This window comes from Rhinolophus hipposideros, assembly GCF_964194185.1.
Source record: "Rhinolophus hipposideros genome assembly, chromosome: 1".
Taxonomy (NCBI): domain Eukaryota; kingdom Metazoa; phylum Chordata; class Mammalia; order Chiroptera; family Rhinolophidae; genus Rhinolophus; species Rhinolophus hipposideros.
The window spans coordinates 93,875,437-93,892,532 of NC_138047.1; the positions used below are offsets into that span (position 1 = coordinate 93,875,437).

The 17,096-nt window shown below is 40.9% G+C and overlaps 1 protein-coding gene across 2 annotated transcripts in view; it reads left to right on the top strand.

Moving 5' to 3' along the window:
- Nucleotides 1–16,666, top strand: part of SEL1L3 (SEL1L family member 3) — a 97,848-nt gene extending 81,182 nt beyond the window's left edge. For both annotated transcript variants that reach the window (XM_081056469.1, XM_081056468.1), the window contains exons 18-24: nt 1,188–1,278; nt 1,410–1,494; nt 2,616–2,725; nt 6,927–7,054; nt 7,712–7,814; nt 7,924–7,996; nt 15,510–16,666. In XM_081056469.1, the coding sequence (XP_080912595.1) occupies nt 1,188–1,278; nt 1,410–1,494; nt 2,616–2,725; nt 6,927–7,054; nt 7,712–7,814; nt 7,924–7,996; nt 15,510–15,649 (730 nt within the window). In that variant the 3' untranslated portion in view covers nt 15,650–16,666. The remainder of the gene's footprint in view (nt 1–1,187; nt 1,279–1,409; nt 1,495–2,615; nt 2,726–6,926; nt 7,055–7,711; nt 7,815–7,923; nt 7,997–15,509) is intronic.
- The last annotated feature ends 430 nt before the right edge of the window (nt 16,667–17,096 follow it).

Consider the following 17,096-nt stretch of genomic DNA (forward strand, 5'->3'; position numbering starts at 1 on the left):
ATAAACTGGGTGACACAAAGAAAATGCAGGAAATCAGATATATCAAATGCAGAACGTAAAAATAACTCGCATTCTCACCACCAGAGATAAATACTGTTATCATTTTGGGACATAATTTTTAGATTTTTTTTCTCTGCATACAAGATACGTATATGTATCTCTGTGTGTATACATATGTGTATTCAGTTTTATTTTTCTTTCTCAAAATGGAATTGCACTGGTTTTTATACAGACTTTTTAAATCACTGAGTAAGAAATTTTTCATAGCTATCTTTCTGCCACAATATCATTTTTAATGGCTGCATTGGAAAGTGGCTGCACCATGGGTTAAGTTAGTCACCAATTTTCAGATGTTTAAGTTGTTTTCAGTTTTTTTATTTTTCATTTATATAAACAACTCTGCCTTAAACTCTTGCCACAGAATCTTTGCAGATGTCTCTGATTTTTCTTTAGAATAAACCCTCACAAGGGAGAACCATTTAACCAAGTGATCTATGTATTCTTAAGACTTCCCACGTTGAACCATTGCATTAATTGACCCTCCCACTAGCAGTGGTTGTAGAAATATGTCCATTTCCCTAAGCATTTACCCTTACTCTGTATTATGAATCTTGTGTCAGCCTTTCAACAAATGAGAAGTGGTCTCTCATTGTTTTGCAATTATTCAATTATAGTTGTGTCGAACATTTTTTTTTTTATGTTTCCGACCGTTGCTATCATGCCCCAGGTAAACTGCCTCGCCTTTGCCAAACTTCTAATCCACCAAAAGTTCAGCTTTAATTAAGCTTGTTCAGAATCCTAAGCCCCATAAAGCCTTTCACCACTCAGAGGACTCGAAAGCGCAGGACTTTTTCTTAATACTACTATCTCCTCTGAGGACGGAAGAATTCAAGGACCAAAGGCTGATGGACACCCCAACCCGTATTCCATATGCCATTCGGCCAGTAGAGGTAGCTGTTGTATCAACTAGCTCCCCAACCTTCTCTGTCAATTCAGCCTTTAAGATAGAAAATAAATCAGTGCTTACGGTATTTTTAACAACAGTATTTATTTTTTTAAAAAACAACAAACTCATGGTTTTGTGGTTTAAAAAATGCTTATTTCATGCCCTTATGTTTGAATATCAAGCTCTCTGAATATTAGTAAGAGCCACTATATGAAATTTATTATTAATCATCTATTTTTAGGCACGAAGCTTTGCTGTATTATGTTTTAGCAGCAGAAACTGGAATTGAAGTGTCACAGACAAATTTAGCACACATCTGTGAGGAGAGGCCAGTAAGTAAATGTATTCTTCTTAGAATAGAAGCTCTAAGGTTAAGGATGATGAATTGGGTTTTAGGGAGGCAAAATTAGTCACTTGGCCAAAATATTAATGAATTAACTTTTTCTCCCCCTTCACCCCCTAGGACCTGGCCAAGAGATATTTGGGTGTTAATTGTGTTTGGAGATACTATAATTTCTCTGTTTTTCAAATCGATGCTCCTTCATTTGGTATGTATAGAAAAATGGGTGCTAAATTGAAGTATTGGAGGCTCTTAATCTTTAGTAACAGGGAACATCTAACAGCTTTGTGTGAAGTGTGATATTTCTAAACAATTAGGAAAGAGAATAAAAAAAATCTCTGCTGTTAAGATCATGACTAAACTCTCTCTCAGCCTCATGCAATGTATGTCTCCTTGTCCATCGTCCGTTGTCTGCTTGGACCCATCATTTCTCCAGTTGTTGAGCGCTCAAAAGAGAAAGCTATTACGGAGAGATTCTCTGAGCCAGTGGTTTGTCTTTTTGCCTTCAGATGTATTACCTGTCTTCTTCTGCTCTGCTCTGCTCTGTATGGTAGAGGGCTACCCCGAAACCTACCATCCCAGACTCTTGCTCTGGGGCTTCTGATTCGTTTCAGCCAATGGGAGGCTCTGGTGGGAGATTGCAGGCGGGGAGGGGAGAAGTCCAAGTATTGCTCCTCTCTGCTTTGGGTTGTGTCTCTGGTAGTGGCTGTATTTCCATGGTCCTAGCTCCTGCCTGGCAATCCATGCTGTGTGGTCTTAGCTGACCCTTCGCTCAGGGATGATAGTAGATTCCCGCATTACTAATGTCTGGGTTGCCATTGGCCTTTTCAGCTTTTCTAACACCCAGGTAACCCCTTCCCAGTGTTGAAATCCCACTTTTGAACTCCCTGACATGGATTCTGTTTTTCTGAATGGACACTGAGTGATATATACACTCTTAAACAAAACTTTTTCCTCAGAGGAAAAATAAAATATATGGCTTAAATAGAGTAATTACCCATTAGTCATCAAACCCAGGCAGCAGAATTTCAGATAAGAAATAAAGTGCCCCCCAAATCCTTGGCTGATTGGGCTGTGAGGTTGCGATTCTCACAAACAGACCCATTCAGGAGAGCTACCAAGCAAAGCAAGAAAATGTGTCTGAAATGTGAGTACTCAGCATAAAAGCCTTTTTGTTTTCTCCTTTCACACCAAAAATACCCCCTAAAGATGTTCTGTTTTGGGATTCTGGTAGGAAAAACTCTCAGTCATGGGAATGCGCCAATCATTTAAAATGTCAGTCTGAAATCACACCACTTGACAAATGGACTTGTGCTTTTTGTCCTGCAGCATATTTGAAAATGGGAGACCTTTACTACTATGGCCACCAAAACCAGTCCCAAGACCTTGAGTTGTCTGTGCAGATGTATGCTCAAGCAGCACTGGATGGAGACTCACAGGTAAAAAAAAAAACAACAGCAACAAGAAAAGTGAGTCGTTGGTGATGCCCATTTGTGAATTTGCAAGGCCAAGAGTCCTCACCAGTCTTTACCAGACAGTCCTCACCTGTCTGTATATGCTTCACAGGTCATAAAGGCATTTCTTGTTCATTTCCACAAGTCCCTCACAAAGACTCTGTGAAGACACTAAGCATAATGGTGAACCCGTTATTGAGCACCTACTATGTTTTCCACACCATTCTAACAGCACTTTCGTGGGGGTGGGGATTATTACACCCATTTTATAGTAGAGGATACCAAAACTCTCACAAGGTGATATATGGCTCAAGGTTAAACAATCAGGTTGTAGGTGAAGCAGCCAGAGCCTAAACCCAGGTCTTCTGGCTCTAAGCCCAGGAGTCTTTCTATCAGACTCCATCAAACTAAATCACGACGTAGAAACTCAAGAAATTGGAAGTGTGGTCAAAATGGTAAAGAGTTTGTTTGTATAGTTGGGTCAACAACTTTTTAGTGATAGGGCTTTGTTCAGTGACTTTTATTTTGAAACTTCTTATTTTGGAATATTTTTAGATTTATAGAAAAGTAGCAGAAAGAGTATAGACTGTTACAGGAGACCCTTCGTCCATCTTCACCTAATGTGAATATCTTGCATAACCACAATACCATTATCAAACTAAGAAATCAACACTGGTTCAGTGCCAGTAAGTGCACTTCAGACTTTGTTTGGACCTCACTGGTTTTTCCACTCATGTCCTCTTTCCATTTCAGGATCTCACATTGCATTTTGTTGTCTTATTTCTTTCATCTTCTTCAATCTGTGACAGTTCCTCAGTCCTTCCTTGTCTTTCATGACCTTGATACTTTTGAAGAATACTAGCCAAATATTTTATACAATGTCCCCCGATTTAGGCCTGGCTTCGGTTTTCTCATGAATAGATTGAGATTATACATTTGGAACAAGGATAGCACAGAAATGATGTGTCCCTCTCAGTGTATCGTACGAGGTGTACATGATGTCTTATTGCTAGTCAGGTTGCTCTCCATTACTCGATTAAGGTGGTTCCTGCTGCATTTCTCCCCTGTAAAGCTAATATTTTTCTCTTTCTAATTTAATAGATATTTTGGAGATAGTGTATGACTATGCAAATATGCTATTTCTCCTCAAACTGCTGCCCCCTAATTTTAGTACCCTTCGGTAGATCTTGCAACGATTATTACTGTGGTGTGTTAATGATGAGTTTCTGTTTCCCTCATTCCTTCTACATTTGTCAGTCAGCATTCTCTTGTGAGGATTTCAGGGTCATTTTCACAATGGAAGTTGTTACCCTGTTAGGCAACATGTTTCTGGTGTTGTGCTTTGGGATTCAATCACAGAACAAAAGCTGGGAACTCATTGTTATCTTCGTCTTTTTTTTTTTAATTTTTAAAGGAGGTACCGTATCAGAGCGGTTCTGTACTTTGGGTTCAAGTCCCGCATCTCTGTCACTTCATAGCAATTTGTACATGGCAAGTCACTAAATCACTGAGTGTTCGTTTTTTCATTTGTGAACGGGGAATAATAATAGCACCGATCTCATAATTTACGAAATGTTTGATGTAAAGCGCTGAGCCCAGCACTGACTATACTCAATGGATACGATCTATTCTATTATTATTCCTTCTGGAATGGAATAAGAGTTGGTGCTAAAAGGATTTGCTATAGAGGCAAACTCCCTTAGATGGTATCTGTTGATACTCAAAGTTAGGTCTGGACCATTTTTTTTTAATCTGATTTTATTTTTTGGAAAAATAATGTTATAAAAACATTAAAGTATAATTTTAAAAGAAACAAAAGAATGCACCCACAAGTCTGTGACGGAGGCTCTATTCTTTCATGTCTTCATGTTCCCTTCCGTTCCTGCCATAGGCAAGTGTGTCTCTGTGATGTTAACTAGAGTGTACGTGCCACTCTCTACACATATTGTAGGAATACATAAATTTTAGTGCACAGTCTCTTAATTATTATTCTTAACTGTGGCCTCATCTTCTGTTGAGCTAATAGACTGTGATTTCTTCAACTTTATCTTATTGGTGGACGTTTATTTTTTGTTTGCTAATTTATTCATTTTTTGGCACGTATTTATTCAGTCCTACCATATCTTAGATACTGCTTAGTAGTGGGGACATAAGATAAAAAAAAATAGGCAATATTCTTGACTTCATGGGATTTATAGTCCATTAAGGAAGACGAGGAGGTCATTTCCAATTGTGTTGTAGTTTTTGCTAGTGCTACAATGAACATTTTCGTATTTCCATCTTTTATCTCCACTTGAATAATTTCTGTATAATCTGAGGGGGTAGTATTACTAAGTCAAAGAATCTAAATGGTTTTATGGCTACCTAGTAATAGTTTATTGCCTATTTGTTTTCTGAAAGGGTTTTGGTAATATATCACCAAGTGGTTAAGTGTAAGAGGGTAACTGAAATCTTGTCCACACTAGATGTTTTTATGACTTAATTTTGCTAATTGAATAATTTTAAGTTGATACTTCTTTATTGTTTTAAATTGCATTTATTTGATTACTAATGGGAATGGACACTTTTACATACATTTGTGATAATTTACTGTTAATAATTTTGTGTGAATTCTCTATTCTTAGTCTTTGCCTGTTTATCTATTGGAGTTTTGATACTGTTTGTTTTTCATTTTAATTAAATTAGTTTTTTATACATTTGCCCGGTAGATGATGAATCTTAAACTATTACATTTCATATAAATATTTTCCTAGTCTATTTTCCCATTTATTTTAATCTTATTATTTTTCCATTCTTCAGAGACTTTAAATTTTTATATAGTAATTATTTTTCTTTTCTTCTAATACGTCAATTTTTAAGAGTATCTTCTCAGAGTGGAGGAATATTCTATTTTCTCTCTGTGTGTGTGCATCTTAAAGATAACCACTTTCATCTATTTAGAGGTTATTTGGCAGCATGGCAGAGGTTAAGATTAGAGACTCTGGACCCTGTCTGCTTGTGTTTGAATCCCAGCTCTGCCTCTTTCCAGCTGTGTGACCTTGGTCCAATTCCTTAACCTCTCTGTACCTCAGTTTCTTCAACTATAAAATGGGGATGATAATAGTACCTATCTCAATTTGTTGTTATGAGGATTAAGTAACTGTATATGCAACAGAACAATGCTTCACATAGAGCAAGCACTCAGAAAATGTTAGCTTCTGTTATTTTTATCATGATTATTGCATAGGATGCTTGTGAGAGTCCTGGCATATACAACCAAAGGGAATGGTGATTTTTATTTAGATTGTTGTCAGTGGCAACTGAAAGGAAGAGTAGAAAGGAGGATATGAGTCATTAAAACATGACCGTGAATTCTTTGAAGGGCAGCAAGCCAGTGAAATGTATAAAGCCCTAATGGTAAGTAACAAATTGGTTTTTGTTTATTTATCTTGTCTTGCCACATTCTCAGCTCACGATGGACAGTGCATCTCCTCCAGATAGTGTAATCGTTTCCATGAGTTTCCCTGCTTGATGAAGCATTTCTACCATCAGGCTCTTAACTATGCTTTTTTATTGGACCTGCAGAGGCTGACAAAGCAGGGCCTACCTTTGAGGGTCAAGAACAAGGTACACAAGGAAGAGATAGGGAAACATACCTAAGTAGAGGTCTGTGCCAAGGAGTCCTGAGAGGAGGTTTCCCATACTGGCCTAGAAATGCTGAGACAAACGCCCGTCCGTTATTCTGTGTATGAGATTCTCTGCATTAGAATGTTAGTCATGAATAGCATCCCAGCTGCAAAAACATTTTAGATTTCTGACATGCTGATGGTGACCCAGGGCATAGTTGTAAGTGATGGACATGGCCTTCGACTCTGCATTCTGGTTTTGTTGATGACACACAAGGGCATGTTTTCCAGCGAGTTCTGTTTTGAGAGAGTGAGCAGGAAAGGACAGATTCCCCCGGTTGACTGGCTTCTGAGCAGATGGGACCCAGCATCCTCTGAAAGCCTCCTGGTTCTCCTGCAAATAAATTTCTGAGATGCATATATTTAGGGAAACAATTCATCAATGAAGATGACAAAACCATCTGGCTCTGGGGACTGAAAAAAAAAATCTAGAGGTTGTAAAAGTTTACATTCTGATGAAGGGTGTGTGTCTGGGTTTTATTATAAAGAGTTGATGAGGCTGTTTTGTGGCTTGTTTTCAGGGATTTTTTAACCTGGCCCTGCTAATTGAGGAAGGTGCTGTAATCCCACATCACATTTTGGATTTCTTGGAAATTGACCCAACTATCCATTCAAGTAATGTCTCCATCCTCCAGGAACTGTACGAAAGGTGAGTTCAGAGACTTTTTTAATACTGTGGAATCTGGGGGAACCCAAATGCGTGCTGTTTGCTGTTTGGTTAAAGTGAGGCTTCCTTTTATTTTGTTAAGTCATTTGTTACAAAAAGGGCTCAGGATTTGTTTCGGTTAGAGAACACTCAGCTGAACCCAAACTTACTTCCCTTTTCTAGTATCTGAGACTTAAGATACAGAAGGAGCCTGATCTGAAGTTAAAGTGCTGACCAAGGTTTTCCAAAGAGTGTAAAAAATAACGTGTCCTATTAGACCAGGCTTTTCTGCAAGAAAGGGAGGTATTCTGAGGTCTGGCCTTTAGACAGACAGACACTCGGACAGAAGCATTGCTCTGGCAGCCTGGACAGACAGACACTCGGACAGAAGCATTGCTCTGGCAGCCCCCTCGTGCTTCTGGGTCCTCCTTGACCTGTCGGTTTTTTATTAAGGACAGGACTGCTCTTTTTCTGAGATTTCTGCCAGGATTCTAGAATTTTAGGGCAGGCTTCAATCCCTTAGCACCGGCTCTATTGCTTTGTCTCTCATCTCAAGTGTGCCCACTTGTCTGCAGGCAGAAGGAGGTGAGTTTGAGGATCATGAGTGATGCCACCAAAGTTTGCCGACATGTCAAGATGCCCTATGCTTTTTGTCTGCAGGTGCTGGAATCACAGTAGCGAGGAGTCCCTCAGCCCTTGCTCCCTGGCATGGCTCTACTTTCACCTCCGGCTCATTTGGGGCGCTGTCCTGCACTCCGCCCTGGTAGGTACCATCTCCCCCAAGCCCTGCCGTGGCGTCATGAAACAAGGACAAGAATGAACAGGTCCCTGCCCCTTGTCAGTCATCTGACATGTGTTTCGGATGTTTGCAGACCTACTTTCTGGGAACCTTCCTGCTGTCCATATTGATTGCCTGGATCGTGCAGTATTTCCAGTCTGTCTCAGGTAAAGGTTTATAAAAAGCAAAGGCAACATAAAAACATAGCGATTTGTTTGTTTCCCCTACCAGAAAAATAACCCTCTCCCTCCTCATGCCCTTGGCCATACGATTTCCTTGTGTTAGGATGGTCCTTCGCGGAGTGTCTCTTCTCCGTGGGGTGTATTATAATATTTGGCTGATGGAAGGCCTCCAATTTTTGTTATGTTTTTCAAAGTAAGCAGGATTATTTTTTAAAATAAGAATCTTAAGAAATTGAACTAAAATATCTTCTCCCACTGCAAATACATCTGCTATCAAAATTCTACCTCTATGTGCCTAAAAACTCAGCTCTGAGGCCCCCGCCCCAGCATGAAGTCTTGTCCTATTCACTCCAGTCAAAGGATAACACATCAATGGGATGATAAACAAGCACTCGTGATGGATAAAAATACCCAGCCACGTGGATTCCGAGGGGGGCCGAGGAGGCATGTAAGGTGAACATGTGTTTTAGTGTGGTTTCCACTACTCACTATTATTTTTCTGATCTAGTGTAGGGCAATAGTTAAGGAGATGGACGCCTCTGTCATTTCTATTTGGGCTTAGCGTGCAGGCTTGGCTACTTATTAGCTGTGCGACTTATGGAGAATTATTTCACCTTCCTGATCCTCCAATGTCTTATCAATAAAATGAGGTTATAATAGTAGCTACTTCCCAGGGATGTTAAAAGGGTTCAGTGAAAAAAATGCACATGACACTCAGCAAATGACAACTATAGTTAAATCTTAGCTATTATATTTGTCTGGCATACGAAACCCTCTCACTAAATATTAGCTATTATGTTTATCTCCTCTATAAGATCATAAGCTGAGTCAGAGGAATGCCTGTCATTTGTGATCACACACTTAGTAGGTACTCAAATTTGCAAACGTCTCTCACGGAGGATTATAATTTTCCACCCTATTGGATGGCTGCAAAAGAACATAATCACTCATGAAGACCAACAGGGACATTTACAAATGGATAACATTAAGACTGGACATGGCATTTAAGCATTCACGCAGCCATTATTTGTGTAGCAGATAATGAAAAGTGAAAGGAGTACATTTCACCTCAGATTTGGTGGTGAGACAGAAGTCACTGTTACAGAAGCTGATATGGAATCATTTCCTTCTGATTTACCTGAGGAGATGAACGGGGAACCATCAAAAGCCCTTCCAGGTTTGATGCCCTGTGGTATGCCAGCTTATAAATTTTCCTCATGCAAATTGTGTCCCGTCCCTAAATTTGTTGCCAGGTTTAGCACATTTATTTTGCATCTTGTCAGTGTTTTCCATTTCAAATTATCTTTGTCATTTTTACTCTGTGGAAATATTGTTATGATTATTACAAATGCAATTCCGTTAGAGAGGCTGAAAATTGTCTTTATGATTTTATGCCAGCTGGTAGCCATGAAAATTCATGGGCTGGTGGAATTGCTTTTATCAGAAGTTGTCTCCGTTTCCTTTCTTCATGTCTTTATTATCAGCCCCTCCACATTCTCATCTTCCTGTCCCTCCTGCCCTTTCGTAGAATATTTCCCCTTCCTACGTGTCCCTTGCTCCTTCACACAGTTTCTTCATTTCTTTCAAACTCTTCCACTTGCTTCTTCCTGCACATACCTCTCTCCCTGTTGACCAGCCTTTGTGAAATCTGGATGGGATCTTACAAATAATTTAATTCTCTGCCCTTCATTTTATGAAGATGAAGAATTGGGGCCACAGGGATGAAGTGGCCGTCCCAGAAATCACAAAGTCAAGTCCACGAAAGGATGTAGGGCCGCAGAATTGGAAACTTGTTCAGACTCACCAACTTTAAAGCAGTCATGATCATCTGTCTCCAACCTGTTGTCCCCTTTCATAAGAAATATTTTGCAGCACATTTTTGGTACCCCGAAATGCATAATAATTAACCTGCCTACATACCTACATTTTAAATAATGCCCTAACAGCAATATAAGAGAAATAAAAAGAAAGCAAATATCATAAAATAATATCTATTTCAATATGTAAATTCTAACCTAGTGCTTCTTAATGTTCACATGCACCTGAATCAGCCAGGGATCTTGTTAAATGCAGATTCTGCTTCAGTGGGTCCAGCGGTGGGCTCTGAGGTTTGCCATCTCTAACAAGCTTTTGGGTGGTGTACACACTGCTGTTCCATTGAGTTGTGAGGGTCTAGAAGTACAAAAAGCAAAAAGTCTCTACCTATTTCCAAAATGTGCCCCCACAGTGGTGCCTACCAGCCCTGTTAGAACTAGTGTTGAGTTAAAGTGTATAATAAATTATTTTCCTATGTTTTACGTCCTCAGCATACACGCCCATTTGTCAATAACTTTGAAATAAGAAGGAATGCCATCAGCGATGGGGAGATGGGGCAGGGGTGATAGAGGCCCAGTGAGTGACTGGGGACAGAAGCCACTGCAAGGGGCTCTCACAAGGCACAGTTTTTACCACTGGTGTCTCCCAGATAAACGAGTGCCAAGGTCCCGCCCCCCTGGGAAAGCGGAAGATGTGGTAGGTGCTGGTAGTTCGCAGCCATGGCGTCATGAAACACGCAGAAGAATGAACGGGGCCCTGACCTGAGAGTCAGGAGCCTGCCTTAGGAGCCTAGCTTTGTGTAGAGACGGTGCTGTTAGTTAGGGATCTTTGTCATTTCGTGATTTGCGTTTTTCCAGTCAGCTGTTTTTAAAAATTACTGATTTAGGGTCAAACCTTTAAATGGAGCTGTCCATCCATTTTGCATTCAGCTTCAATACCTTCGTTTTCCCACTGCGTTTCTATGCTCTGTGGTACATAGTGGACACTTCACCGCATTTGCCACACTAAATTGCCCCGAGCTCAGAAGGCTGGCAGTGCAAGACAGTAGTAGCTAACAGCACAGGTTTGGGAGTCGTGCTGCTATGCTACTGGCCCTGCCACTAGCCGTGTGACCTCGGGCAAGAGAAGCAGCCTGTCTGTGCCTCAGTTTCCCCTTCTGTAAAATAGCATAGTGCAACTACCTCCTATCGTAGTAGGGAGAATCAAATAAGCCAAGAAAATGTAATGTGCATAGAACTCTACAAATGTTAGCTGGTGGCTCCCCAGGAGCAATGTCCTCATGGCATTTTACTTACAATGAAAGCATGCTGACACACCAGGTAGCGCCTGCACCTGAATAGCTTGGCATACCTCAGAATGACACAATTACCAGAGCCTAGCATGTTTTTCTGTTTGCTAGACTCTTTCTAAAACATAAGATGCTTTTTTAAAGTATCTAAACAAAGATATTGACTAGTCTATCAAGGGTACCAAAACAAGTACACAAAAGATACTGCGTGCTTCTTTTATTTCCTTTAAGGGAACTTGTTTTTTACTTTTAGCTCTCATTCCACCAGGCAGCTCAGTCTGTCTTGAGGCTGATGCCTCCCAGGGCCGTACAAAGGTCCCTGGGTAACACTAGGAACACTCATATGGTCACCAGTCAGATAATAGAACACAGTGTTACCCGGACTTACACTGTCCCTCCAGGTCCACTGGCTTTGCAGCTTCTGGGTCACCTTAAAGTCCCATCATCTTTGCCAAAGCTTGAGCACCATTAGCCTTTTTTCTTACCAGTCTTCCTTTCTCAGACTGCTGAAGGCTCAAGGTAAGGGCTCAGAGGATGGTATAACCCACAACCAGTGCTCAGCCACTTTCCCAGACTCCAAAAAAGCTCCTTTTCCTGCCTCATTGCATTTCAAATAAAGCACTCTCCCTGTCCCCTCCCTATCAGGAATGCCAAGCATAATTGCCTTAATGGACCCAGGCTTTTGAAAAAATAGCAAATCTCCAAACAAAGTACGTGTAGAACCATTTCCATTTCTGCCCTGCCACAAATCTCCTGATACAAAAAAAAAAGGAAATAAAATAAAAGCATGACGCCTGGCTGACTACCTGAAGGAAGGTAAAGGCAAGAAGACGGGGAGAAAATGTAAATGACCATTTCACAATATTCCTGCCTTACTAGTATTAGTATAAACTTAATACACAGTATAAACACACAGTATAGAGCAAGATTTACAGAACTACCAGCTCCTAAGTATAACTAGGTAACCTTTTAAACCAATGTCACCTTATTCAAAACATTCATAATTTAAGCCAACTCATCCTTTCTTTGTGCCTTAAGTGGTTCCCATAGTATGAGAGGAAAATAATGTGAACAAGATTAATTAAACCTTTCCCTACTCTTTCCCTGTCCTCTGTATTTCCAATTAATGAGGTTTCTACTAAAATTACAGTAAAATGTCCCAAAGTGGTGCTCATAAAAAACAAACAAACAAAAAACAGTAGCCTTAAAGTCAGAGTGATTTGACAGTGAGGTTTCATTGTCTCCTATCTTGTTACCCTTGGTTGCCCCCCCCACCTCGCCTCAGTATCTCTACTCACAAGCAATGTTTAAATGACATAGATCACATATTTGTACTGGGCCCTGCTAGATCCAAAGGCTCAAAGGAAATAGATTAGATTTCCAGGGCTTCCCCCTCACTCACCCCCTTATACCCCATTTTTGAAAACATTCTACTATTTTAGGATTAACCCAATATTCTTCTCTGATATTCTTCTTTCCTTTATGCTCCTGTCTGGTCAACTGGCCTTACAGATGTTTTACCTACAACGGTACAACAACAGGGGTTGGCAAGCTTTTTCTGTAAAGGGCCAGATAAACATTTGGGTCTTTGTGGGCCATCTCTGTCACAATGACTCAACTTTCCTTATGGTGCGAAACCAGCCATAGATAATACATAACAAATGGTATTGCTGGTTTCCAATAAAACTTTACTATGGGCATGAAAATTTGAATCTTACATGTTTTTCACATGTCATGAAATATTACTCTTCTTTTGATTTTTGTGCAGCCATTTAAAAATGAAAAAATCATTCTTAGATTGCAAGCCATGGAGAAACAGGCAGCAAAGCTCATTTGGCCCACGCGGTCTGTCTATACTACTCAAGGCCAGCTCTGGGTTATTCTCACTAATGTACAGAAAATGGTCCCCCAAGCAGCAAGGAACCCCCAAATCCCTTCTATTTGGCTTTGGAATATACTCTGTAATTTTTTAAATACCACGCATATTTTCTTGGTTACCTTAATTTTAGCCCGGTAATCAAACTAGCACACATTCCAGGTGAGCAAAGAAGCCTCTTGAAAATGATGATGGCCTGGAGGGAGCTTGTCCAGTGATTCCACAGACCCAACATGAGGGGGAAGAGTTCTCACATGGGTAATAACAAGCTTACTGTAGAAACATCAAGCATTTTTATTATGCTCTGACAAGAAGATTTAAATTGTGGCAATGCTAATTATGCATTCCTTCTACGGTTACACATTGGCACTTTTTTTTTGTTTTAATCAGAAAACTGATTGCTGATTTATGGTGTTACCATGGTGATTTAAACATTTTTTTCCCCCTGAGCTTGAAAAGGAAAAATGCATGTCTTAGTATTTCATTAACTTCCTCAGAGATCATCAGAAAGATAAATGTTAGGGCTCAAAGGGGTCTTGGGACTGTCTGATCTAAGCCCCTCTATTCACAGATAAGCACACTGAGGCCTACAAGATTCCAGCATTTTAGAAGGGAAATGCCTGCCATTTCAAAGTCATCTATTAGTGGTAGATAAATGAGACATGACCAGACCAGGTGTCTGGACTCCAGCAAATGGTCTTTATACCGCATCACCAGGCTTCCTACTCCCTGCCATGGTGACAGCACCTGCCAGAGCGATGGCTGAAACCTAGAAACATCCCATCATCGTGTAACATCCTGATCCCCCACCCCATCCCTGTCCTGTTCTTTCAGAACAGTCTCTGGAGCCACAAGATATTCTGTAGGTACCGAAAGTGATTCCTAGGAGAATTATTTTATGTATCTTGAAAAGCCAGAGGCTTTGGAGCCCATTGTTGAATTTCTGAGAATGGCCCCTTAGGACTTGGAGGTGCGACTCTTGAAGGGTTTTTTTCTAGAAGTCAGAGTGTCAACATAGGGGGGCATCTTCTTAAAGTCAGTACATTGCAGGATGCATTGGGACATTTAAACATGGTCCCACCTACTGAAAATTATAAAAGACTCAAGGATTGCTAAGCTTAATTAAGATCACTGCCTAAAAGCAAACTAGCAATGGTTTGCACAAACTATGACCACTGTGCTACAGTACAACATGCACGCATCACTGCAAACTGCTACCCTCATTTTCCAGATGAAGAAATGAAAGCTCAGAGAAGTTAAGTAACTTGCCCAAGAGCACTCCGCTGGTAAACATCGGAGCCATTAGATTCCTGGTTTTTCTGGCTGCAAAGTTTCTGCTGTTTTCCTAGGTTGTTGGGGCCTAAAAGAGAATTGTAGGCATCCCCAAAACAAATGCACCAACTCAGTTATCAATATTGCAAACCATGCACTGAAATTAATAAATCCTAACACATTTGCACAGTGACCCAGGTCACCAGAAGGAATAACTGGCATTTGTTGAGTACCCGTGCCTGCCAGACAGTGTTCTAAGCACTTTACGTACTTTAGCTCATTTGCACCTAACAGCTCAACAAAGTGTAGACACTTTTATTTTCCCCATATTTCAGAGGCAGAGGAGAGTGGGAAACTTGTCCCAGGTCACATAACTGATAAAGGGCAGAGCAACCAGGTTCCAGAGCCCACAGTCTTATAACCAAGACACCCCTTGGCCTCAGTACGTAAAGCAGGGTATGTCGGCCTCAGCACTATCGGCATTTGGAACCGGATCATCCTTTGTTGTAGGGAGCTGTCCCATGCATTGTAGAATGCTTAGCAGCCTCCCTGGCCTCTACCTATTATATGCCAATAGCACCCCCTCCCCCCCAAGCTGTGACAGCCAAAAATGTCACCTGGCATTTCCAACAGTCCCCTGAAAGGCAAACTTGCCCTATTTGGAAACCATTGTCATAAAGTATAAAACTTTATAAACCTCCCTAACATTTATGGTGGACCAACGTCCTACTAAAGGTAGATTGATAAATAACTAAGCCTAGTAATTATGTTTTCCAAAACTTACATACATTTATTTAAATAAAATAATTGAAACCAATGTGGTACATCATCCAAGTGGAATAAGAAAGTGAATGAAACCAACACTCCTTTCTAATTGATTGGTATAATTCATAGCTTGCATTGCATCATTTCCATGGGGGTGCAAAAGAGATAGGACCCCAGGAAGCAGACCAGAGAATTGTTTTTTCTTTTAATTGAAATATTTACCTGGAAGTCACAGCATAAATGCAGAACTTACAGTCCCAGGATATTGGCACCGTCAGAGATCTTTGCATATCTATTCCAAAGTGCCTTTTGAAAGTCGGGGACACCAAACTCCAAAGAACCTAGGTAATGGGTCCAAAATTGCTTACCCTAGTTAGTGCCAGGGCCGCTAGAAGTATCTCTCTTGACCTACTGGTGTCTAGGTGTGGTGGTGTGTCCTGTTGTGAATACTCACCATCTGTTGTGTGTGTGTGTGTCTGCAGCCAACCGTTCCAGTCTGACACCAGCCGGAGCCTCCCCTGACCCCTCCACTCCCCCTGCAAGTCCAGCTGTGACTCCAGCTGCAGATGCCTCCGCTCAGGACCAGCCCACAGTCACGAATAACCCAGAGCCACGTGGGTGAACTGTGCACTCCAGGTCTCTCCAGATGAGGGAGAATCCTTTCAGCAGCTGGTATTGGAGAGCAGGGGCTGGGCATTATACTGATAAACACCTTAAATGTCTTGTCAACTGGGTGTGAATTTTGCACTTGGTGTTTTTGTGTTTTCTTTGTTTTTTTTGTTTTGTTTTGTTTTTTATCAAATTACATGGAAGTACCCAGAGCAGACAGTGGTACCAAAGGCTATCAATACAAGGCACATCCTGATCATAGGGGTGTGTGTAGGAGGTTAGTTGGGCCGTTGCAGACGTCCATTCCTGGTGACTGTGTGTATTGAGAGTCCCAGTTTGCCCTGCGGCATCCGAATCCTTATACACTGGGATGCATTTTCCAAATCTTAGCCCTTGTTCATTTCCTTTTTATTACATAACAAAAAAAAAAATTGTGATTTTTCTACAAGTTGGACAATATTCCGGTACGTGTGTTTGCCACAGCCCTGCTCCTCGAAGTCCAGTCAACATTTCAATTTGACTTTCAACACCCAGCAGTTCTAAGGCACCTTAAAATAAATAGCTTGTGGCTGGAAGTGTAGGGAAGGTGATAGCTTTGTAAATTGGTTTACATTTTTCTCCTTGAACTTTTCTAAGGTTGTAGTGCTTCCGAATCATTGAATGACATTGGTGGACATCGGTTACTTTTCAATTGCAATCCATAAAATAACATTTAGAAAATTCTTAGTATTTAAGTGTAGCCTTCTCCATGGATTACCCATTAGAATAGACTGGCAGCAGTGGAATATGCAGGAAACAAGCCTTTAGCTCACAGTCTCATCCCCACGCCCTATGCCTGCCTGAGTCTGTGTAGGGTGTGTGTGTGTGTGTGTGTGTGTGTGTGAGAGAGAGAGAGAGAGGAAGAGCAGACTGTGTAAACTGTATGCTGCTAAGGTAGTAAATAAATCAGTAACGCAATATTGTGGGTCCAAACTACTCTTTGCACTACTTTATTTACAGTAGTAAATAAAAATTATTTTTATACTGTTGACTCCCGGAAAGTGGCTTTCTTTTCTTTTTCATAGTTACTGTTGTCATCGTACGAAGTCCTGACGTTCATGCATTCCCCTCAGTAGACAAAGAAACAAAACAAAAAAAGTCCTTCTTATGAAAGGGATTATTCCTGGTAACCCGTTATGTTCCGTATGGAGAGGTGCCAGGGTGCTCTCTCCAGGAATTCTGAGCTCAGGGCCTGGCGCCTGAGATGTTTGCACAGGATCAGACATTGTTTCAGGGCTTCTGACTGTTCTAAGGTGGGATTTATATCAATTCCGGGGTAAGTCTGAGGCACACCCTCTGTCCCTTATGTGTACTGCTCTTGTAGCAAAGCTTGTCCTTCCTGCCTCCAAAAGAGCCAGACTTTGAAGTCCACAGCCCGGGGTTCAACCTGCGGTTCTGTAATTCACTAGCTCAGTAACTAT